Here is a 25,093-nt window from a genome sequence, read left to right on the forward strand (position 1 = left end):
CAATAACATTCTATTAGCTTTCCTAATTGATTGCTGTACCTGCTTATTAACCTTATGCGATTCATGCACTAGGGCACCCAGATCCCTGTGCATCGCAGAGCTCTGCAATCTCTCACCATTTAGATAATATGCTGCTTTTTGCTCTTCCTGCCAAAAGGGACAATTTCACATTTTCCCACATTATATTCCATTTGCCAGATCGTTGCCCACTCACTTAACCTAACTAAATCCCTTTGTAACCTCCTTATGTCTTCCTCACAACTTACTTTCCTAAGTACTCAGTCATATTCTCATCATCCTCACGACATTGCTCAATATCATCTGCAAATATCATTGATCATGGCATTTCCTGCCATACTTGCTCAGTTAGAACATCCGTGGCCATCAGGAAGAGGAAGGGGTTCAGTGTCCACCCTTGATGCAATTCAACTTTGACTTTGAAACTCTCTCTCTGTCCCCACACTGCTTCTTACTCTTGCCTGGCACTCCTTGGACATGTCCTGTATTAGTCGTACATACTCCTCAGGGACTCCATGAATTCTAACACATCTCCAGACTTCCTCCCTGGGCACCCGATCATAAGCCTTCTGTAGATCAATGAATACAGTCTTCATGTTGCAATGAATTTCCAGATATTTCTCCAACGCTAGTCTTAAAACAGAAATAGCATTGGGATATGTTTCTACCGATGTTAAGAAGCTCTAGCCCAGTTATATGTGTTAATATTCTGGATAAAAGTCAAATAAATCAACTTTTTGTTAAACAGAGTGACGAGTCATTTAAGTATCCCTAATACAAGTCTATTCCTTTAGAAATGTTCTCCCTCTCCCCTGTCTTCTCCATCCTCACCTCTAACAACAGAGGAGCTTATGGACTTCTTTGTCTCTAAGATTGTGACAATCTGATCAGCTGCCTCTGCTGCTTCCCTTCATTCCATTAGTTCACTGGGCTAAATTTCCTCTAACGATCTGACCAGCCCGAGCCCTGAACTCACATCTTTCTTTAGTTTCTCTCCTATATCCTCTTATCCTCTCACAAGCTCATCTTATCCATGAGACCCAGCTTCATCTCTATTCACCCTATTCCCACTGGACTGCTGTCCACGCAGGAGAGTTTTGGACGAGAGTAAGTTTATGCAGGGTGGAAGGTGGAAGACCAGGCAGGAGAGCAGTGGAATAGTCGAATCTGGAAGTAACAATGATGTGGATGAGCAGCAAATGAGTTGGCGTGGCATGGAGACAACAGATATAGAGGTGGAAGGAGGTGATCTTCGTGATAGAGAGGATAAGTCATCGATAACTCAGCCCTCAGCTCAGGGTCAGGTCGGAAACTAAGGTTGCAATGGGTCTGGTTTAGCCTCAGAATGTGGCAGGGAGAGGGATGGACTTGGTGGTGAGAGTAACTGACCCTATGATGGTGGGTTTTTACAGGCCTGAGCATTAATCCACCTCCTGGGCCGCAGCTGTACAGACCTGTGCATTAACCAACCTCTGCCACGTAGGATTACATTACAGTAACAGGCCTCTCATTCCAATCTCGATCTGTCGATAAAAATGTCTGTTCACCAATTGGGCTTTCAATGATGCTGTTACAATCCATAATGTCCATGTGGCAGAATATGCTCCATCAATGACTGCAGAGCCCAGTGTGATTACGCAGTACTGGGTTGTACTCTGAACATGTGCAGTACAAGTGATGGATAGCTGATCAGGAGCCAGTAGGTGATGACATTGAATTACAGAGAATATCGAGTCTGGAAACACTATTTGGTACAATGATTATCTTCAATGAATTTCCTTCCATTCCATCTCCCTCACCTCAGCCTTTCAGCTTCTCTTTCTAATTTCCTTTCTCTCATGTACTCATCTAGTTTCCTTTGAAAGCATCTAAGTTATTTCACCTCAACCACTTCCTGTGGTAGTGAATTTCACATTCTAGCTATTCTCTGAGTAAAGACATTTTCCTGTTGGGCTTATTTTCCTCTTGGGCTTATTAGGAACTATCTTGTACATATGGTCCTGGTTTTTGATTCTCCCCTACGTGGAAACATTGGCTCCACTTTTACCCCGTACAACCCATTCATAGTTTAAAGAATCCTCTGGCAGGTCACCTCTAAGTCTTCATTTTTCTAAAGAAAAAAGCCCTATCCTGTTACTTTTTTTCTAAATAACTGTAATCGCTTTGTTATGATATCATCCTTACAAATCCTTCTTGCACAAGCTCCCATGCTTATTGGACTTTTTAATTGTATGGAGACCAGAACTGCCTGCATGGTCCTAAACAAATTGAATATTATTTCATTGTTTCTTAATTTTGTACCCCTGGAAATACATCCGGGTCTTTTGTGAGCATTTTTAATTGATTTGCTGACTTACAGTAATGTTTGTCATTATTCATCTGTTTCCCGAGATTGCACTGCTCTTCTTCTCCATTCAGTTTCTTATTCTCTAAGGTCTAGGTAATGTTTGTATTTTTGCTCCCAAGGTATATCATTGCATATTACACGAATATATGGGCAAGGAGCAGGAGTCGGCCATTTAGCCCCTCGTTGTTGAAGTTCATTTGCCACTTAACTGCCAGTCTGCAGGTGTTCTAATGTCTTCTTGTATTATGTTGCATTTTTCCTCAGTGTTAGAAATGCTGTTTGATATCAGCTACGAATATTTTCATTGTTCCCAAGTCCCCGTCATCCGTGTAAATTATGAATAACAGTGTTGGATCACCACTTTGAATCTTCTTCCAATCTGAAATTGTGGGTGGATGTGGCGGTGATTGCATAGATTGCATCAGGGAGGAGGGTCCAGACATTCGGGTTTCTACATAATGTAAGCGTTTATTTTTTGTATTCTGCCTGTAGCAACGATCTTAATTGGAATGCCGAAGCATTACATTCTCTGCCCGCAATTCAATCTATCAATGGCAGCTTATTTACCCTGAACACCCCGCGCTTCAGAAAGTCCCCTATCAATGCCTGTAGGAGTCCAGTGCGCAGGTGCAGTGTGGGTGTGCGCTCTGAGCATGCTCAGTGTCAGTCATGGTGACAGAGTGAGGAGGAGCTGACGGTTCGGGAAGCGGGAGGAGATTGTGAGCACAGGGTAGGAATGGAAACCGCGGCTGGCCTGGGAACTGGATCAACTTCTGGGGTAGGCCCCAGGCCTCGTGTTTACCCCGCGGTGACAGGCCCGGGGTCAGCGGGCTCACTGGCCGCCATCTTGCGAGTGGGAGTAAGGGCGGATCCGGGAGGCGGGGCTTCCTCCCCGGTGACAGACCCGGGTCACAGAAACAAAACTTGCTGGAAAAACTCAGCAGGTCTGACAGCATCTGGGGAGAGAGACAGAGTTAACGTTTCGAGTCCATATGATTCTTCTTCAGAATTGAAGAGAAGTATAAATGTGGTGAAATATATACTGTTTAAGGGGGAGGGGGGTGGGGTGGTGGGAATAGGTAAAGCTGGATAGAAGACCAGTGATAGGTGGAGACAAAGGAGAGTCAACTTACCCAGGCCGCCGCCATCTTGGGAGAGGGAGGCGGGGCTTGTTCAGAGAGTGGGGCTCTTGGGCGGCCATCTTTGTGAGGGAAGCGGCAGTGGGCGGGGTTTCAGGGACCCACAGGTCTGTGGAGCATTGTCAGATGGACTTCACTTCCCCAGAGAGCAGTGAAGGCTGGGTCATTGCACATTTTCGAGGCTGAGTTGGTTGCACTGATTTTTGATCCACAAGGCAGTCATGGGTTAATGGGTGCGAGGAGAAATGTGGAGTGAAGGCCAGAATAAAATCAGCTGTGATCTTATTGAGCCGAATTGACGGGCCGAATAGCCTCTGCTGCTCTTATTTCTTATGATCTTATGAAGTTGGGGCCGCTTCAGCGAGCGGAGTGCATGTTTGGCCACCTTATTGGGGAACAGAGTTGGTGGAACTTCAGCATCCCAGTCATCAGGAGATAAGGAGGGAGAGTATGTGGGACACGGAGACACCAGAGAATTCACGAGTGTCTGCAGGAGTTGGATTCTGCTGTTTTTGCTGCTGTTAGTCACATCCAGGACTGAACCTCTGTATTAATCCTGAGGTGTGTAAGAAATGTGTCCCAGCCGCTCTCTTCCATAGCTCAGAGCTCCAGGCACGAAACAGAAGGCCCCTTTACAACTGTATTTGGAGTCAAGAAGAGCAATTGTGATTGCTGGAAACTGTAAGATTTTAGTCCAGGAGTCACAGATTACCCAAAAAGAGGCAACATTTAGATATGCTACATCCGCTAAATATTCAGAAAAGACACACAACCTATAACAGCTGAGAATGGTTTACCGATCCTGATCTCCATGGCTGGAGGTGACAGTCTCCTCGGAATGGTTTACTGGTCCTGGATCAGGGGGATGCTGATCTCCATGGCTGGAGGTGACAGTCTCCTCGGAATGGTTTACTGGTCCTGGATCAGGGGGGATGCTGATCTCCATGGCTGGAGGTGACAGTCTCCTCGGAATGGTTTACTGGTCCCGGATCAGGGGGGATGCTGATCTCCATGGCTGGAGGGGACAGTCTCCTCGGAATGGTTTACTGGTCCCGGATCAGGGGGATGCTGATCTCCGTGGCTGGAGGTGGCAATCTCCCTGGGATGGTTTACTGGTCCTGGATTGGATGATCGAACAGATGAAGCTGATCTCTGCAGCTGGATGTGGCAGCCTCTTCTGTTCTCATTCTTCTGGATCTAGTCCAAGTGTTTGGTGTTAATCTGAAGCCAGATCATTATGGATCAGTTTGAAAAAATCTTTCCTGTTCAAAGTGATGTTCCCTCTCAAGCCTGTTTAAACTTCACTCAGACAGTTGGTTTACATGTGGGTCATCAGATCTAACTTGATCAGGGTTAGAGATCTCTTGTTTCAGGGACATTGATAGAGAGATGTCCTTGGTAGAGATCACAGGCCTGTCCTGTGTTTGTCACCAAACAAGCTGCTGTGGAAACTTTCTTCATAGCAGAGCGTACGAGAGCTGTTTCTATTAATGTTCAATGAATTTCTTCACATCTCATGAAGATTATTAGATGGTGATATTTTTACCAAATATGCTGTCAAATTAGAAATTGGTGTGAAACTGTGATCTGCTCCTGACTGAAAGTGAAGTTCAGTCTGAAGGTTTGCAAGTGTTTATGTGACATTTCGGAGTCTCCCAATGTAAGGCAGTGACAACAACAACTTGGATTTACCCTTGAACAGATTAAAATGTCCCAAGACCCTTCACAGATAGCCTGAATCTCTGGATTACTGCTCCAGTGATATTACCACTACACTACAGTCTCCCTATTCGGAGGAGCACAGGGATGTCGTCGGGCTGGACAGGGTTCCAGAGACTGTCTGTCATGGAGAGAGTGGATGCCTCCATGGAGATTCAACAGCAGCTCTGAAATGGGTCCATGCAGGCCATGACCACGGCCGTGTAGGAGATATCTGTTGTCTTAATCAGGATGACAGATATTGTATCCCTGATCTTACAACACGTCACTGATCTCCACCAAGCTGGTCTGCAGCAGAATGGGAGGAATGATGTGGCGCTGGTCCAGGAGAGGGATGATGGAGAAAAGAGACACAGAAGTGGGAACTCCGGTCAAAGTGCTCCCACTTTTCACCTGTTGCCCCACAAAGCCCCCATCTCCCGACATGCTGCCCCATCTCCCACGTGCTGAACTTGCCCCTGTACAGATACAGGTGGATCAGTCTTTGCCAGGATCCTGAGGGGCTCTGAAACCCAGAGGGTGGAGACCACAAGCCTCTTGGTAGTGAGAGCAGGGATCTGAGCAGCCTGTCTCTCCCTCTGCTGAAACCATGAAGAAGCAATAGGAAGGGTCTGGGCCATAAATTGTAATTCACCAAGGGTGTGCACATAGGGGTTTGACAAAATATTAAGTTTCCTTTTTAAATAATGACACAGAAAATGTATTGATTGGAACCACTTCCAGCTCTTGTCCATTCTGATATCCCGAGGGCCAGCTCACCCTCTCGCTGGGTTCGTGCTGAATGTCAATCCAGGCTGGGTGCCATTGGGTGGATGTGCAATGGGTGGATGAGTGGGTGAAGGAATGTTCAGTGAACAGGGAGGTGGAGGGGGGTGTTGGTGCTGGTGGGAAGTGTTCATTCTGAAGGAGTCCTACCTGAAACAGTGACCATTCATTTATCACTTTGAAATGATCGGCCTGCTGTGTATTTCCCAATTTTCGTCCTTTCCAGTTTTTCAGTATTTGTATTTTTAAAAAAAATTTACTCAAACACATTCTTGTTGTAACACTGAAATCCAGAAAGTTTGAAATCTATTGAAGTCAATCCCCAGGAGAGCTCAACTGGTCCTAACTTTTTATGGTATCAATAAAAAAAGATGTTACAAAATGTCTGTAGGAAGAATTATTTTTATCTGAGACTAGGGACCGTCAAACTATGTCCCAACGTTCAGATTTGGGTCTTGAGCCTGGGCTATCGAGCCCACATACATGGAGCACCATTACCCAATGTCCTTCATCCCCGATTTTAACTTCTGCACCATTGGCGCCTTCAGGGGCCTGGACACTAAGCTCTGGAATTTCCTCCTGAAACCTCTCCACCTTTCTACTTCACTTTCCTCCTTTCAGACCTCTTTGACCAAGGACAGAGGGTTTGTTATTTTGAGGAGGGGGTGATGATGGTGGATTTGAAAGTGAGCAAGCCAGCACCTGAAGAGAGAGAACTGTTAACGATATCAGCGCAAACATAGAGAATGCGCATGATCAGCAGTTTCGTGAGAATATGGCCAATGGAACAGGAGGTGGATCTAACAGAGAAAATGAGCACTGAGCGGAGATGATTGGAGATGGGAGAGAAACTAAAGAAATGTACAGGATAAGGGCTCTGGAAAGAATAACAACATAAGAAATAGGAACAGGAGTAGACCATTCAGACCCTCTAGCCTGCTCCGCCATTCAATAAGATCATGGCTGATCTTCTTGTGCTTCGATTTCCACATTCCCACCTAACCCCGATAACCTTTGATTCCCTTGCCTAACAAGAATCTATCTACCTCTGCCTTAAAAATATTCAATGACCCTGCCTCCACCACCTTCTGAGGCAGAGAGCTCCAAAGTCTCACAACCCTCTGAGAGAAAAAAATTGCTCCTCCTCTCTGTCCTAAAAATGCGACCCCTAATTTTAAAACAGTGCCCGCTAGTTTTGGACTCACCCACAAGAGGAAACATCCTTTCAACATCTACCTTATCAAGGCCATTCAGGATCTTGTATACTTCAATAAAATCACCCCTCACTCTTCTAAATTCCAGTGGAAACAAGCCCAGTCTGTTCAACCTTTCCTCGTAAGACAACCCACTCATTCCAGGTATCAATCTAGTAAACCTCCTTTGAACAGCCTCCAATGTATTTATATCCTTCCTTAAATAAGGAGACCAAAACTGCACACAGCATTTGAGATGCAGTTTCACCAATGCCTTGTATAACTTAAGCATAACATCCTTATTTTCATGTTCAATCCCCCTCATAATAAAGGATAGCATTCCATTAGCCTTCTTAATTACTTACCACACCTGCATACTAATTTTTTGTGACTCATGTACTAGAATACTTAGATCCCTCTGCATCTCAAAATTATGCAGCCGTTCTCCATTTAAGTAACACTGTGATTTTTTGTTCTTCCTGCCAAAATGAACAACTTCACATTTTCACATATTACACTCCATTTGCCAAATCTTTGCCCACTCACTGAACCTATCTATATCCATCTGCAACCTCCTTAAGTCCTCTTCACAATATACTTTCCGACCTATCTTTGTGTCATCTGCAAATTTAGTTACCATCTCTCCACTCCCCACATCTAATTTATCTAAGTAAATCATAAAAAGTTGAGGCCCCGAGTACAGATGCCTGTGGGACTCCACTCGCCACATCCTGCCAATCAAAAAATGACCCATTTATGTATACTCTCTGCTTTCTGCCAGCCAGCCAGCCAATCTTCTATCTATGCTAATATGTTACTCCCTACACCATACACTTTTATTTTCCATAATAAGCTTTGATGTGGTACCTTATCAAATGCCTTGTGGAAATCCAAGTACAGTACATTTACAGGCTCCCCTTTATCCACTGCGCATGTTACTCCTTCAAAAACTCCAATAAATTGGTTAAACATGATTTTCCTTTCACAAAACCATGCTGACTCTTCCCGATTGCCTTGAGCTCTTCTAAGTGCCCAGCTATAATCTCCTCAATGACCAATTGCAATAACTTCCCCACAACAGACATCAAGCCAACTGGCCTATAGTTTCCTATTTTCTGACTTCCTCCCTTCTTGAATAGAGCGGTGATATTTGCTACTTTCCAATCTGATGGAGCCTTTCCAGAATGTCGTGAATTTTGGAAAATTAACACCAGTGCATCACCTACATCATTAACAACCTCCTTTAAGACCCTAAGATGTCATCCATCGGGACCCGGAGATCTGCAGCCCCAACAATTTGGTCAATATCATTTCCCCAGTGATTTCAATTTCACCAAGTTCCTTTCTCCCGTCCACCTCTTGATTTGCAGCTGTTGCTGGAATGCTTTTTGTATCCCCTATAGTGAACACAGAAGCAAAATATGTGTTCATTTCCTCCACCATTTCCTTCTTTATTATCTACCATTAACTCCCCACTGTCACTCTCTGGAGAACGAACACTCACTTTACTTACTCTTTTACTTTTTAAGTACCTGTAGAAACTCTTGCTACCAGTTTTCAAATTTCTATCTAGCTTCCTCTCATACTCTAATTCCTTTCTCTTGATTAACCTTTTAGCCATTATCTGCCATTCTATATATTCTGTTCAATCATCTGTCCTGCCACTCAACTTTGTGGAGTTCCCTGCTTTTTTCTTAAGTTTGATGCTTTCCTTAACTTCTTTAGTTAACCACAGATGGTGGGTCCTCCCCTTAGAATTTTTCTTAATAGTAGGAATGTACTTATTCTGAATACTCTGAATTATCTCCTTAAGTGTCTGCCACTGTTTCTCTATTGATTTATCGTTTAGCCTGGTTTCCCAGTTCACTTCAGATAGCTTAGCTTTTATCCCCACATAGTTGCCCTTATTTAAGGTACTAGTCTTAGACCCACTCTTCTCCTTTTCAAACTGGATGTAAAATTCAATTATATTGTGGTCGCTGCTACCCAGGGGTGCCCTTACTCTGAGGTAATTAATTAATCCTGTCATGTTACACATTACTAAGTCTAATATAACCTGCTCTTGGTTGGTTCTCTAAGAAACAATCTCAAAAGCATTCTAAGAACTCCTCATCCAGGCTACTATTCCCAATCTGATTTTTCCAGTTTATGTGTAAATTAAAATCACCCATGATTATTGCCATCCCTTTATCACAAACATACAAAATTTCCTCTTCAATACTTTGTCCTATACTGTGGCTACTGTTAGGGGGCCTGTAGTCCACACCCACTAATTACTTTTTCCACCAACGATTCCTCATCTCCACCCAAACTGATTCTACATCCTGAACTCCTGAACCAAGGTCATCTCTAACTATTGCACCAATGCCCTCTTTGATTAACAGTGCTACCCCCCCTCGCCTTTACCTAGCTTCCTATTCTTCTTGAATGTCATGTACCCTACAATATTAGTATATATTTATCACAAAGCACACAATATTTTCTCTTGAATACTTTGTCCTACACTATGGATGAAATTTGAAGGCAGTTCAGCCTGATGGGTTAGTGGGAGGGAAGCAGCTGATTGGATTGTTTCGATCTTAGTGACAAAGAAGCTCAATGAGCTCCTCACAGTTGTTGTTGGAGGTGAGGACACAGCGGAGAGGGAGAACACTTCAAAAAGAATTAATGTGTTAAAAATATTAAAAACATTCAAGATGCTGTGTGTTTAGTACAAAAATGATTTATTTGCATTTTATCCAGAATATTTGTCTCTATAACTGGCTGGAGATTGTTAACATCAGCAGAAACAGACCCCAATGAACATGGTTCAGTCCTGGTTGTGATTAACAGCAAAATTCAATCACTGTAGTTACTATGAACTCCTTGGTGTCTCAGCAAATGGGATGGCTGACTGAATCCTTTCCCACACTTGGAGCAGGTGAACGGTCTCTCCCCAGTGTGAATTCGTTGATGTCTGAGAAGGCTAGATGACTGGGTGAATCCCTTCCCACATTCTGAGCAGATAAATGGTCTCTCCCCATTGTGAACTCGCAGATGTGTCAGTAGGTCGGATGACCGAGTATATCCCTGCTCACACACGGAGCAGGCGAACGGCCTTTACCCAGTGTGAATTCGTTGGTGTCTCAGCAGGTAAGATGTCTGAGTGAATCCCTTCCCACACTCGGAGCAGGTGAATGGTGTCTCCCCTGTGTGACTCCGTTGATGAGTTTCGAGCTGAGAAGGGAATATGAATCTTTTCCCACAATCCTCACAATTCCATGGCTTCTCCCCATTGTGACAATATTGTCTGAAGACTCGTCCACACACAGAACACGTGTATGGTTTCTCTCCACTGTGAACGGTGCATTTTCCTTCCATGTCCAAAACCTGATGATATTTAGGTTCCAACAAATTGGGTGACTCCGACAGATTCTGATTTGATGTTTGGTTTGAATTTCCCGACTGCAAATCCTCCCCTTCGAAGACCCTGTGAAATTGATTTAAAACAGATGAAAGGGAGTGAGAGAGAACCCACAAAAACACAAAGGCAGGTTGTGAAATTGAGCTGAATGAATTTGGTAATTTGTGGGGCCGGCACTAGGAAAAAGTGACCATGAAAACTGCTGGATTGTCAAAAAACCCAAATGGTTCACTAATGTCCTTCAAAGATGGGAATCTGCCACCTGATCTTGGTCTACACAAGAATCTGACCTCAATTGGAGGAGAGAGAGGGGGATGGGAGCAGCAAGGAGCAAAAGAGAGGGATTTTACATACATAAAATTCAACCAGATCCTCCACAACCTATAAGGACCAAAGGAGCAGGTGTGTGTGAACACCATCACGTTCAAGTTCTTCTCCAAGTCACACATCGTCCCGGCTTGACTGACATCCAGTACTGGATGAACAGGAATTTCCTCCCATTTAAATATTAGTAAGACTGAAGCCATGTCTTTAGTCCTAACTGCAAACTCCATTCCCGAGCCAATGACTCCATCCGGTCCATCTGTCTCCCTGGCTATCTACAGCTGAACCAGACTGTCACATTTAACCCCCAGCTGAACTTCCAACCACATATCTGTGCCATCTCGAACAGTGCCTATTTCTATCTTAGTCACATTGCTCAACTTTGCACCGTCTCAGCTCATGTTTCTGAAACTCTCATCCATTCTTTTGTTATCTCTAGACCTGGCTATTCTAACACACTTCTGGCTGGATTCTCACATTCAGCCCCTCAGACACTTGAGATTATCTAAATCTCTGCTGACTATGTCCTCTGCACTGAGTCCCACTCACTCACCCACCCATCACCCTGTCCTTGCTGACCTACATAAGCTCCTAGTTATGCAGCATCTAAATTTAGAATTCTCATCCTTCTTTTTGAATTCCTCCATGACTTTCCTTTCCCTATTTCCAGTTGCACAGATGTTTGAATCTATTGCCACAGGACAACATACATTCAGGTCCTGATGAATCGACTGTGCTGTCAGGTTTTGATGCGTTGCTTGGTTTGAGTTTCCTGCCTTCAAATCCTGGTCTTCTAATGACCTGTTCAAAAAAAAGTCACCACTGTCAGTCCAAGATTAAAAATTCAGAAGGGAAAAGCATTTCAATCTTTGATTTGAGTTTGCTGTGTGTAAATGCTCCCCTTCTAACCCCCTGTAAATTGAGTTTCCAAAATCCATCCCTGACAGTCCAGGGTAGAAATGCACAATATTCTCTCCTGCTGCTGACAGGACATGGATGACTGCGCATGCGCACCGCTGCACATTGCCCATATAAAGATGGCGGCCATTAATCTGAGTCTGTTGTCAGGTTCAGTCCCTCAGCTGCAGCTCCGTTTGATGGCAACGCAGGACACAGAGTTTCTTATTCGGATTTTGAGTTCTCCACTGCGTGTTTATGAAGCCTCCCCACCCAGTCCACCACATTTACTGCCCTCCTACAATCGGCCGTTTCTTAGAGGCTGCGGCGTCAAGTTGACCGCCTCACTGAAAAGCCAGCACCAAATATGCGCATGCGCCTTTGGAATAGCGTTGCGCATGCTCCTGTATGAGACGGCAAGGCGCATGCTTACTCCACAACTCGCCACTGCGCCTGCGCGAGAGACTCCTGCAGTGAATTTGGGGCACGTTCTCTTTTGTCGCGAATGCTGGGTAAGAGCGTCGCCATTGAAAGGCAATGTTCAATAGAAAATTACCAACACGAATTGGGAGCAGGAGGTCCATTCGGACCTTCCAATCCGCTATTTAATAAGATATGATTTTGGCCTCAGCTCCAAATAAAAGGGGTCGCCCATTTAAAACAGAGATGAGACGAATTATTTTTCACTCAGAGGGTCGTGAAGCTTTGGAACTCTCTTCCAGAAAGGCAGTGGAAGCAGAGACTTTGAATATTTTTAAGGCAGAGGTAAATAGATCCTTAATAAGCAAGGGGGTGATAGGTTATCGGGGGTAGGTGGGATGCAGATTTCAGGTTACTATCAGATCAGCCATGGTCTTATTAAATGGTGGAGCAGGCTCGAGGGGCTGAATGGCCTACTGCAGCTCCTTGTTCATATGGTCATATGTTCTGCTTGCCCTGATAACCTTTGACCGCCTTGTCAATCAAGAATCTACCTCCACCTGCTTTAAAATATTCACTAACACTGCCTCCACTGCTCTCCGGGGAAGAGAGTTATAAAGATTCATGACCCGCTGAGAGAAAAAAATTCCACCTCATCTCTGTCTTAAATGGGAGACCCCTTATTTTTAAACTGTGTCCCCTAGATCTAGTCTCTCCCACAAGGGAAAACATCCTTTTGGCATCCATCCTCTCAGGTCCCCTCAGGATCTTATATATTTCAATAAATTCACTTCTTAACGTTCAAAACTCCAATGGATACAGGCCCAGCCTGTCCAACCTTTCCTTGCAAGAAAGCACTACCGCCCATCAACCCCACCCACCCCCCGCTCCCCTCCCCCTCCCCCTCCCACTGCCCCACCATCCCAGGTATTAGTCTAGTGAACCTTCTCTGAACTTATTCTGTATTTATATCCTTTCTTAAACAAGGAGACGAAAACTGCATACAGTACTCTAGATGAGGTCTCACCAATGCCCTGTCCAAATGTAGCACAACACCCCGACTTTTATATTCCATTTCCCTTGCAATAAACAGCAACTTTCAATTTGCCTTCCTTATCAATGGCTGTACCCGCATACTAATTTTATGTACTAAAATTATGTTTTGCGATCAGATTACAATGGAGCCATAAGACAAAGATATAAAATTATTAAATCAATTAATACAACAACCAAGTTGCACAGAACCTCCACATAGTTCTGTCCGATGTGTAAATAACAGAACAAACTCCTCTAGTTCGATGTGAACTTATTGGAATCTCAGCAGCTGGGGTGAACAAGTGATTTTCTGCTGATACATGGAACAAGTGTCTTGCCAGAAATAATGTGTCAATTGTGGATCAAATCCATTGAACTTTTATCGCTGGAATGTTGATAGGTGTGGGATCAGTAAATCCCATCATACATTTGATTAATCTTAGTGGTGTTTCTCCAGTGTGTCTGTGCTACTGTGTCAATAAATGGAATGACTGAGTGAATCCCTTCCAACTTTCAGCCTGTGAGCAAACTATTCATTGGTGTGATTTTACCCATAAGTTTCCAGTCAGACGGGGATCTCAACTCCTCTGATAATGAGTTCCAGATTCTCAAATCTCTCCCTTAAAGAAAGGCAAAGTACTTCAGATGCTGGAAACCTGAAATAAAAACAGAAAATTCTGTGATTCTCAGCAGGTCTGGTAGCATTGTGGAGAGAAAACATAGTTTACATTTCAGGCCTGTGACCTTTCAAAACTGCACTGCATCAGTTCACAGAACTGAAACATTAACGATGTTTTCCAATCCACAGATGCTTCCAGATGTGGGATGTATTAGAAGCATTTTCTGTTTTTATACCTGGTTGCAGAAATTGCTCCTGATTTGCACATTAGAATTAATAGTGATTAACTTATATTTATTATCATCTGTCCACAAGTGAAAGCATCTCCCACTTGTCTATCCTGTCGAACACTTTCATAATGTTAGAGTCCTCAATGAGGTCATCTCTCACTTTCCTTTCCAGAGAAAACATCTCCAATTTGTTCAATCTTTGTTGATTGGTATAACCTCCTCGTTCTCGCATCATTCCAGGAGATTTTGATGCAAGCACAGCAAATGCAGCAACCGCCTTTTCACCTCCTCCCTTTCCAGGTTCCAGGGCCTCAAATACACTTTCCGGTGATAGAATGATTTGCCAGCACTTCTTGCAATTTAGTATCATGTATTCACTCTTCATGATGTGATTTCTCTACACTGAGGAGATAAATCAACATTGGATGATTGCTTTGCGGAACATCACCATTCAGTGTGCAAGTATGTTTCTGAGCATCTGGTAATTTGCTATTTTAATTCACCACCCCATTCCTGGTCTGACCTCTCTGTCTTCGGCCTCTGGAACTGTTCCTTTCAATCTTAATGGAAGCTCAGAGAAGAGAACCTCACCTGTCAATTCGCCATTTTATAACCTTCCAAACTCAACATTCATTTCAACAATTTCAGATATTTACCACTGCTCCCATCTTTTCGGACAGTAGGTGCTGATAATGGTTTTGCTGTTACCATTTATGCCTTCTCTGGACCTGTCTTTTGTTTCATCTCTGGCTCATTAGTTACTTTCCTTGTCTCATTATCGCACAATTTTGTCTTGCACCATCATCACCTTTGTCATTTGATCTCTCTCTCTTCCATCATAACACAATGCTCATTGTTGCTCTCTACCTCTCCTTTCCATGATTCTGTACTTGTTTGAAAAAAATTATAGAATCACAGAATTATTACAGTGTAGAAGGAGGCCATTCGGCCCATCTTATCTGCACTGGCTCTCTGAGCATTTTCATTTAGTGCCAATCTCCTGCCTTTTCCCCATAACCCGGCACATTGTTTCTGTTTAGATAATCATCTAATACCCTCTTGAATGCCTCGATTGAACCTACTTCCACCACACTTCCAAGGCAGTGCATTCCAAACCATAACTGCTCGCTGTGTAAAAGAGTTTTTTCTCAGCTTGTATTTGCTTATTTTGCAAAAGACTTTAAGACTGTGCCCTCTGGTTCTCGATCCATTTACGAGCAGGAACAGTATCTCCCTATCTACTCTCTCCAGGCCCCTCATTATTTTGAAAACTTCTATCAAGTCTCCCCTCAGTCTTCTCCCCTCCAAAGAAAACAGTTCCAACTTCTACAAACTTTCCTCATAACTGAAGTCTCATCCCTGGAACCATTCTCGTTAACGTCTTCTGTACTCTCTCCAATGCGTTCACATCCTTCCTATAGTGTGATGCTCGGAACTGTACAAAATACTCCAGCTGAGGTCTAACCAGTGTCTTATATAAGTTCAACATAACCTCCCTGCTCTTGTACTCTATGCCCCTATTAATGAAGCCTAGAATACTATATGCTTTAGTATTCGCTCTCTCTACATGTCCTTCTACATTTAATGATTTATGTATATATACACCCAGGACTCTGATCCTGCACACTCTTTTAGAATAGTATACTTTATATTATTCTGTCTCTCCATGCTCTTTGTACCAAAGTGTATCACCTCACACTTCTCTGCACTGAACTTCATCTGCCACCAATCTGCCCACTCCACCAATGTGTCAATGATCTTTTGCAGTTCTACATTGTCCTCCTCACAGTTTACAATTCTCCCAAGTTTTGTGTCATCCACAAACATTGAAATTGTCCCCTGCACACCAAGATCCAGATCATTTATATATATCAAGAAGTCCCAATACCGACCCCTGGGGAACTCCATTACCAACCTTCTTCCAGCCTGAAAAATACCCATTAACCATTACCCTCTGTTTCCTGTCCCTCAGCCAATTTTGTAGCCACGTTGATACTGCCCCTTTTATTCCATGACCTATAGCTTTCCTCACAAGGTTGTTGTGTGGCACTACATCGAACGCCTATTGGAAGTCCATATACACATCAACGGCCTTGCCCTCATCAACCATCTCTGTTACCTCTTCAAAAAAAACTCTGGCAAATTAGTTAGACACGAGTTTTCTTTAACAAATCCATGCTGACTCTTCCGAATCAATCCAAATTTTTCCATGTGACTATTCATTCTATCCCGAATAATTGTTTCTAGAAGTTTCTCCACCACCAAAGTTAAACTGACTGGTCTGTAAATGCAGGGCAGATCTTTACAACCTTTTTTGAACACGGGCGTAATGTTTGCAATTCCCCTGTCCTCTGGCACCTCCACTGAGCCTAAGGAAGACTGAAACATTATGGCCAGTGCCTCTAGAATCTCACTTCCTTCAATATTCTTGGCTGCATCTCATCTGGTCCCAGTGCCTTATCAACTTTAAGTACCAACAGCTTATCCAATATTTCCTCCTTATCAATTTTAAACCCTTCCAGTGACTGAGTTTCCTCCTCTGTCACCATGGCCTGGGCAACATCTACCTCGTAGGTAAAGGCAGCAGCAAAGTATTAATTTAACACCTCAGGCATGCCTCTTGCCTCTATGTGTAAATCCCCTTTTTGCTTCCAGTCGGCCCTACTCCTCCTTTTACCACCCTTTTACTGTTGATGTGTTCGTAGAATACTTTGGGATTTCATTTTATGCTAGCTGCCAGTCTCTTTATAATCCTTCTTTGCTTCTCATATTTGCTTTTTCACATCCTTTCTGAACCTTCTGTATTCAGCTTGGTTCTCAATTCTATTTGCTACCCGACACCTGTCGTAACTTCTTCTTTAACTTAATTTCTATCTCCTTTGTGATCCAGGGAGCTCTGGATTTGTTTGTTCTACCCTTCCCTTTTGAGGAAACATACCCAAACCATCTCCTCTTTGAAGGTAGCCCACTGTTTTCCCGCCAACCTTTGGTTCCAGTCAATCTGGCACCGCTCAGTTCTTGCCCCATTGAAGTCTGCTCTCTGCCAATTGATTATTCTTATTCTGGATTGACCAATATCCTTTTCCACCATAATCATAAACTTTCTAATACAATGATCACTGTCCCCTAAATGTTCCCCCATTGTCACTTGATCTACTTGGCCCACCTCATTCCCAAGAACCAGATCCAGCAGTGCCTCCTTTCTTGTTGCACTGGACACATACTGCTAAAGGAAATTCTCCTGAACACAATCTAGGAACACTTGTCCCCCACTGCTCCTTGCACTGCCACTATCCCAGTCTACATACGCATAATTAAAGTCCCCCATTATAACAACTCTATAATGTTTACACCTCTCTGTAATTTCTTTGCAGATTTGTTCCACTATATCCTTTCCGCTAGCTGGTGGTCTATACATTACACCGAGCAATGTAATTGCACACTCCATATTCTTTAGCTCTAGCCAAATCGATTCTGTCCTTGAATCCTCTGACACATCCTTTTTCTCCAGTACTGCAATATGCTCCTTAACCAAAAATGCCACTCGTTCTCCTCCTTTTTTCCCTTTCCTATCTTTTCTGAATACTTTGTAACCAGGAGTACTTATCACGCAGATCTGCCCTTCCTTAAGCCAGGTCTCCATTATCACCACAACATCATAATCCCACAAGGCAATCTCTGCCTATAAGACCCCAATTTTATTAACTGTACTCCGTGCATTCACATATATGCAGTGTAACCCTGATTTCGACTCCATTACTTGCTCCTTTACTCCAACACCATTATTAACTTGCTATTCTCTATTTTAGTGCTATCTGCCTCTCCCAACATTCCGTACACACTGGCATTCCTCTCTAATATTCTCTCCTGGTTCCCACACCCCTGCTGAGTTAGTTTAAACCCTCCCTAACAGCACCCGCAAAACAACCCGCAAGGAACTCAGCCCCGGCTCTGTTCAGATGCAACCCATCCGGCTTGTACAGGTGTCATCTCTGCCAGAGCTTGTCCCAGTGTCCCAGGAATCTATAGCTCTCCCTCCTGCACCATCTTTCCAGCCACGCATTCACCTGTCTTATCTCTTTGTTTCTGTACTCACTTGCATATGGCACAGGGAGTGATCCAGAGATTACTACTTTAGAGGTCCTGCTTGCTAATTTTCTACCTAGTTCCCCAAATTCCGGTTGCAGGACCACATCCCCCTTCCTACCTATGTCATTAGTACCACCGTGGCCACGACCTCTGGCTGTTCGCCCTCCCCCTCAAGAATGTCCTGCAGCCGCTCTGTGACATCCTTGACCCGAGCACCAGGGAGGCAACAAACCATCCTGGAGTCATGTTGACGGTCGCAGAAACGCCTGTCTGCTCCCCTAACTAGAGAACCCCCTATCAGTACTGCTCTTCTGCTCTTCTTCCTCTCGTCCTGTAGAGCTGGGCCACCCGTGGTGGCACGGACTTGGCTCTTGCTGTACTCCTCCAAGGATCCATTGCCCTCCAGATATCCAGAATGGAAAACTGGTTAGTGAACGGGACCTCTGGCGACTCCTGCACTGCCTGCCCATTTCTCTTAGACTGCCTGGTGGTCACCCATTCCCTATCTGCCTGCTTGCCCCTAACTTGCGGTGTGACCATCTCTCTGAACGTGGTATCCACGGAGTTCTCTGCCTCACGGACGGTGACTCCAACCACTGCTCAAGCTCTGAAACACAGAGCTCAAGCTTGTGCAGCCGGTGACACTTGCTGCACATGGGCTCGTCTGGGTCACGAGAAGTGTCCACAACTCCCCACATGCCACAGGACGGGCATTCCACTTTTCTGAGCTGTCCTGCCATGCCTTAAACTTTTAAATCACAAACTTTTAAATCTTACTTAATAAACCTTACCAAAAAGTACAGTTCTTACTTTATTCTAAATCTTAGACATATAATAAACCTTAAACATTTATGAAGATACTCACCAGATACTCAGCAAGTAGCCAGCTTCTTCTCCAACCAATCAAATTGCTTCTTTCCTGTGATGTCACAATGTGTTTTTTTTCACTCTCCTTTTGAACTCAGCGCCGGCCGGTTCCGAGCAGCTGACAGCTCCACCTCTCCCACTGCACTTCGCCAAGGTGAAGAATCTCCAAAACTCTTCCAGTTTGGGTAAAGGGTCACTGACCAGAAACATTCACTCTGTTTCCCTCTTCATAGATACGGTTTAACCTGCTTGGTTTCCGACATTTTCTTGTTTGAGTTTGGATTTCCAGCATATGCCATATTTTGAGTCACTGTGGATCAGTTTTCTTTCACTTAATGTGAGCTTTTCAAGCTTCAATTGAGCAAACATTCACAAGATACACAATGAACAATAGAAATGGTTACGTCTTAGGAGGCCATTTGATCCACCTTATCCATGCTGGCAGGAAAAGAGCAACGCATTCTAAATTCTTCCTCCATAGGTCTGTAGGTTATGGCACCTCAAATGTTTTCCCAAGTTGAATTGTTTGTTTTGCTGTGACTCTGTTGATAGCACGTTCACCTCTATGTGGGAAGGTTATGAGGTCAATTCCCATGGTTAAGACTTTGAGAACATCAATCGAGGTTAACACGCCCCAGAGGACTGAGAGAGTCTTGCACTGTCAGAGGTGCTGTCCTTTGCTTGAGACTTTAAACCGAGACTTTAAACCACAACAACAGCATTCGGGAAACTTCAATGATGTATGGAGCACAAAAGGAAAGAGAGAGGCCAGGAGCTGTGCTGAGGGGGTGAGGAGCAGGTAGCCAAGAATGTGCACTCGACACCAAAGCTCTTCAGCCAGTGCTGTTAGGAAGAGAGTTCCAGGAATTTGACCCAATGACAGTGAAGGAATGGCGATATATTTCCAAGTCAGGATGGTGAGTGACTTGGAGGGGAACTTCCAGGTGGTGGTGTTCCCATCTATCTGCTGCCCTTGTCCTTCTAGATGGCAGTGGTCATGGGTTTGGAAAGTTCTGTCGAAATGCCTTGGTGAATTCCTGCAGTGCGTTTTGTAGATGGTACATACTGCTGCTATTGTGCATCGTTGGTGGAGGGAGTGAATATTTGTGGATATGGGCCAATCAAGTGAGCTGCTTTGTCCTGGGTGGTGTCAAGCTTCTTGAGTGCTGTGGGAACTGCACATCCAGGCAAGTGAAGAGTATTCTATCACACTCCTGACTTGTGCCTTGTAGATGATGGACAGGCTTTGGAGAGTCAGGAGGTGAGTTACTCATCGCATGATTCCTGCTCTGGCTACAATATTTATATGGCTATTCCAGTTCAGTTTATGGTTAATGGCAACCCCCAGGACGTTGATAATGGGGGATTCAGTGATGGTAATACAACATCAAGGGGCGATAGTCGGATTCTTTCTTGGTGCTGAACATTGTGCAATCATCAGCGAACATCCCCCCTTTTGACATTATGATGGAAGGAATCTCAATGATGAAGCAGCTGAAGGTGGTTGGGCCTTGGACACTACCATGAGGAACTCATGCAGTGATGTCCCAGAGCTGAGATGACTGACCTCGAAAAGCCACAACCATCTTCCTATGTGCTAGGTATGACTCCAACCAGCGGAGAGTTTTCCCCATGATTCCCATTGACTCCAGTTTTGCTGGGCGTCCTCACTCGGTCAAATGCTGCCGTGATGTCAAGGGCAGTCACTCTCACCTCACCTCGGGAGTTCAGCTGTTTTGTCCATGTTTGAACCAAGGTTGTACTGAGGTCAGGAGCCAAATGGTCCTGGTGGAACCCAAACTTGGCGTCAGTGAACAGGTTATAGCTAAGCAAGTGCCACTTGATTGCACTGTTGATGACCCCTTCCATTACTTTACACATGATGGAGAGTAGACTGCTTCATGACACATCTAATATCCTTATTAACTCTGGGAAGAAAATCGGTCTGGGCGGGTAGGATGTAGATGGGAAACGTATAATGAAAAAGGATAGTGAAGAAAAATGAGCTAAAATAGAAGTAAGAAATAACAAGGGGGTCAACTGGATGCAGAAGCAGTAGAAACAAAGCTCAGAAATAAGAAATACTGATTATTAAAGTTGTTGGAATAATTCTGCCTGGGAAACAATCAGCATCAAGACCTTCAACTGAAATAAATGTGTGTGATATAGCAGACATCAAGTCTATTCCTAACAGATCTACCAAGGCACAGATCAAGCTGAGCCAGATAATCTACTATTTTACATTCAGAGGAGTGATGTACAATTATGTTGGTAAAATATGTGCATTCCCAATTTTCTTGTATGGAAATTAGAGCAAAATTATACCAAATGAGAGACACAAGCACAGACTGTGTTAACATGGGGATTGTTAACTCTCATGTGAAGCATCTCAGGACATTTTTATTACATTAAAGGTGCTGTATAAATGCAAGCTGTTGTTGTCTACTTTAAGGAGCGATTCCATTACCAGTCTAAGCTGAAAAACTATGATGCTGTGGCACCAGGGAGAGGATCTTTATTGGCTGAGAGTGGAAAAGGATTCACTTGGTCATCCCATTTAGTGACACAGCAACACAGTCACAATGGATACACTGCTCAGGTATTTCATGAGTGCAAGAGGGTTTACTCAGTTTTCCCAACAACTTTGAAAGTTCACATAATTGCTCTGGAGAGAGTCTAGAGGAGATTTACAAGAAAGTTGCCGGGGCTTGAAAATTGCAGCTGAGGAGATATTGGATAGGCTGGGCTTGTTTTCCTTAGAACAGAGGAGGCTAATTAGAGGTGACCCAATTAAGGTGTACAAAATTTTGAGGAGTCGAGATAGAGTAGACAGGAAAATCTTGTTTCCCCCGGCTGAGGGGTTAATTGTCAGGCAGCATAGATTTAAGGTGATTGGGAGAAGGATTAGTGGGGATATGAGGAAAAACCTTTTTCACCCAGAGGGCAGTGTGCATCTGGAATTCACTACCTAAGTTGGGAGTTGACGCTAAAATGCTCAACTCATTTAAAAGTTATTTGGATCTGCATCTGAAGTGTTGGAACATGCAAGGACACGGACCAGGTTCTGGAAAGTGGAATTAAAATGAGTGGCTGGTTTCCTTTTCTCTTTTTTGGACGGCACAGATACAGTGGGCTGAATGGCCTCTTTCTGCACCATAACTGTTTTTATGGTTCTAAAGGATTTGATGGATGCAGCACATTCATACCAGAGAGAGACTGTTTAAATGTTCTCTGTGTGTGGGCAGTGATTCACTTGTTTTTCCCACCAGCTGAGACACCAGTGAGTTTACGTGACTGCAGGGGTTGGATTCTGCCGTTTTTGCTGCTGTTCTCCTTCTTTCCGGTGGATAATGGAGAGCCCATGCAGTTGGCTTTCAGTATAATTTGTTCTTTAACTTTATTATTGGCCTCTCCGGCCCCAGTCTCCACTCTGCAACAGGGAAACAAATCAGGATATCCTACTTTGTTCTTTCAACTTGAGAGGGGGGGGGAGGTTACCCAGCATTCGCCGCGGAAGAGAATGTCCCCTATGCACACAACAGGAGGTCAGTGCGCAGGCGCAGTGTCCGAGCATGCGCGGAGCGAATAATGGCGATATATAGAAGCTTCTTTGTTGGGTCCGCGATCAGTAAAGCTGGATGGAGGGATGGGTGGAGCGATGGACCCGGACAGTGGACCGAAAGATTTTTTAAAATATGTTATGTAAGCTTCAGACTGCCGAACTCGAAGCTGCCGGTCCCCGTTTACAAGAGTAGGGATAAAGCTGAGGGGCTTCTGCTGCTGCAAAGCGAGGTTAACGGCCGCCATGTTGATCAGTGGCAATGTGCAGCAGAGCGCATGCGCGGCCATCGTTGTCCCTGTCAGCAGGAGGAGAGAATGTTGTGAATTTCTAAAAGAAAAACAGAAACAGAAATACCTGGAAAAACTCAGCAGGTCTGGCAGCATCGGCGGAGGAGAGCACAGTTGACGTTTCGAGTCCTCATGACCCTTCAACAGAACTAAGTAAAAATAGGAAAGGGGTGAAATATAAGCTGGTTTAAGGCGGGAGGGGGGGTGGGGTGGTGTGGTTGTTGGGACAAGCAGCCAGTAATAGGTGGAGATAACCAAAAGACGTCACAGACAAAAGTGCAAAGAGGTGTTGAAGGTGGTGATATTATCTAAAGGAATGTGCTAATTAAGAGTGGAAAGCAGGACAGATAAGGTACAGATAGCTCTAGTGGGGGTGGGGGAATACTAAAAGTGCTAAAAGGTAGAGATAAACAATGAGTGGAAATACATTTAAAAATAATGGAAATAGGTGGGAAAAGAAAAGTCTATATAAGTTATTGGAAAAAACAAAAAGGAGGGGGAAGAAACGGAAAGGGGGTGGGGATGGAGGAGAGAGTTCAAGATCTAAAATTGTTGAACTCAATATTCAGTCCGGAAGGCTGTAAAGTGCCTAGTCAGAAGATGAGGTGCTGTTCCTCCAGTTTACGTTGAGCTTCACTGGAGCAATGCAGCAAGCCAAGGACAGACATGTGGGCATGAGAGCAGGGTGGAGTGTTGAAATGGCAAGCGACAGGGAGGTCTGGGTAATGCTTGCGGACAGACTGAAGGTGTTCTGCAAAGCGGTCACCCAGTCTGCGTTTGGCCTCTCCAATGTAGAGGAAACCGCATTGGGAGCAACGAATGCAGTAGACTAGGTGAGGGAAGTGCAAGGGAAATGCTGCTTCACTCGAAAGGAGTGTTTGCGTCCTTGGATGGTGAGGAGAGAGGAAGTGAAGGGGCAGGTGTTGCATCTTCTGCGGTCGCATGGCAAGGTGCCGTGGGAGGGGGTTGAGTAGGGGGTGATGGAGGAATGGACCAGGGAGTCACGGAGGGAACGATCCCTACGGAATGCCGCCAGGGTGGGTGAAGGGCAGATGTGTTTGGTGGTGGCATCATGCTGGAGTTGGCGGAAATGGTGGAGGATGATCCTTTGAATGCGGAGGCTGGTGGGGTGATAAGTGAGGACAAGGGAGACCCTATCATGTTTCTGGGAGGGAGGAGAAGGCATGAGGGCGGATGCGCGGGAGATGGGCCGGACACGGTTGAGGGCCCTGTCAACCACCGTGGGTGGAAAACCTCGGTTAAGGAAGAAGGAGGACATGTCAGAGGAACTGTTTTTGAAAGTGGCATCATCAGAACAGATGCAACGGAGGCAAAGGAACTGAGAGAATGGGATGGAGTCCTTACAGGAAGTGGGGTGTGAGGAGCCGTAGTCGAGGTAGCTGTGCAAGTCGGTAGGCTTGTAATGGATATTGGTGGACAGTCTATCACCAGAAATTGAGACAGAGAGGTCATGGAAGGGAAGGGAAGTGTCAGAGATGGACCATGTGAAAATGATGGCGGGGTGGAGATTGGAAGCAAAGTTAATAAATTTTTCCAGGTCCCGACGAGACCATGAAGCAGCACCGAAGTAATCATCGATGTACCAGAGAAAGAGTTGTGGGAGGGGGCCGGAGTAGGACTGGAACAAGGAATGTTCCACATACCCCATAAAGAGACAGGCATAGCTGGGGCCCATGCGGGTACCCATAGCCACACCTTTTATTTGGAGGAAGTGAGAGGAGTTAAAGGAGAAATTGTTCAGTGTGAGAACAAGTTCAGCCAGACGGAGGAGAGTATTGGTGGATGGGGATTGTTCGGGCCTCTGTTCAAGGAAGAAGCAGAGAGCCGCCAGACCATCCCGGGGGGGTGGATGGAAGTGTAGAGGGATTGGACGTCCATGGTGAAGTTGGGGCCAGGGAACTGGAAATTGTTGATGTGACGTAAGGTGTCAGAGGAATCACGGATGTCGGTGGGAAGGGACTGGACAAGAGGAGAGAGAAGGGAGTCAAGATAGCGAGAAATGAGTTCCGTGGGGCAGGAACAGGCTGACACGATCGGGCTGCCGGGACAGTCCTGTTTGTGGATTTTGGGTAGGAGGTCCAAGGTTGGGCGACTATCAGGTTGGAAGCTGTGGAAGGAAGATCTCCAGAGGAGATGAGGTCAGTGACAGTCCTGGAAA

General features: G+C 44.7%; 3 protein-coding genes across 3 annotated transcripts in view; 2 read left to right on the plus strand and 1 right to left on the minus strand.

The window, feature by feature from the left end:
- The window catches only part of LOC144697326 (uncharacterized), a 228,137-nt gene that overhangs the window by 27,086 nt on the left and 175,958 nt on the right, over positions 1-25,093 (plus strand). The window lies entirely within an intron of this gene.
- Positions 1-25,093, plus strand: part of LOC144698435 (uncharacterized) — a 53,417-nt gene that overhangs the window by 15,910 nt on the left and 12,414 nt on the right. Inside the window, 1 exon segment of the mRNA XM_078570375.1 lies at positions 1,109-1,322. Coding sequence (XP_078426501.1) covers positions 1,109-1,322 — 214 coding nt within the window.
- Positions 9,891-12,178, minus strand: LOC144697333 (uncharacterized). The gene is made up of 2 exons (XM_078569320.1): positions 11,619-12,178; positions 9,891-10,650 (listed from the first exon to the last, which is right to left on the minus strand). Coding segments are annotated over exons 1-2 (372 nt in total). The 5' UTR covers positions 11,621-12,178; the 3' UTR covers positions 9,891-10,280.

Source organism: Cetorhinus maximus, chromosome 23, assembly GCF_964194155.1.
Source record: "Cetorhinus maximus chromosome 23, sCetMax3.hap1.1, whole genome shotgun sequence".
In the NCBI taxonomy this organism is placed as follows: Eukaryota; Metazoa; Chordata; class Chondrichthyes; order Lamniformes; family Cetorhinidae; genus Cetorhinus; species Cetorhinus maximus.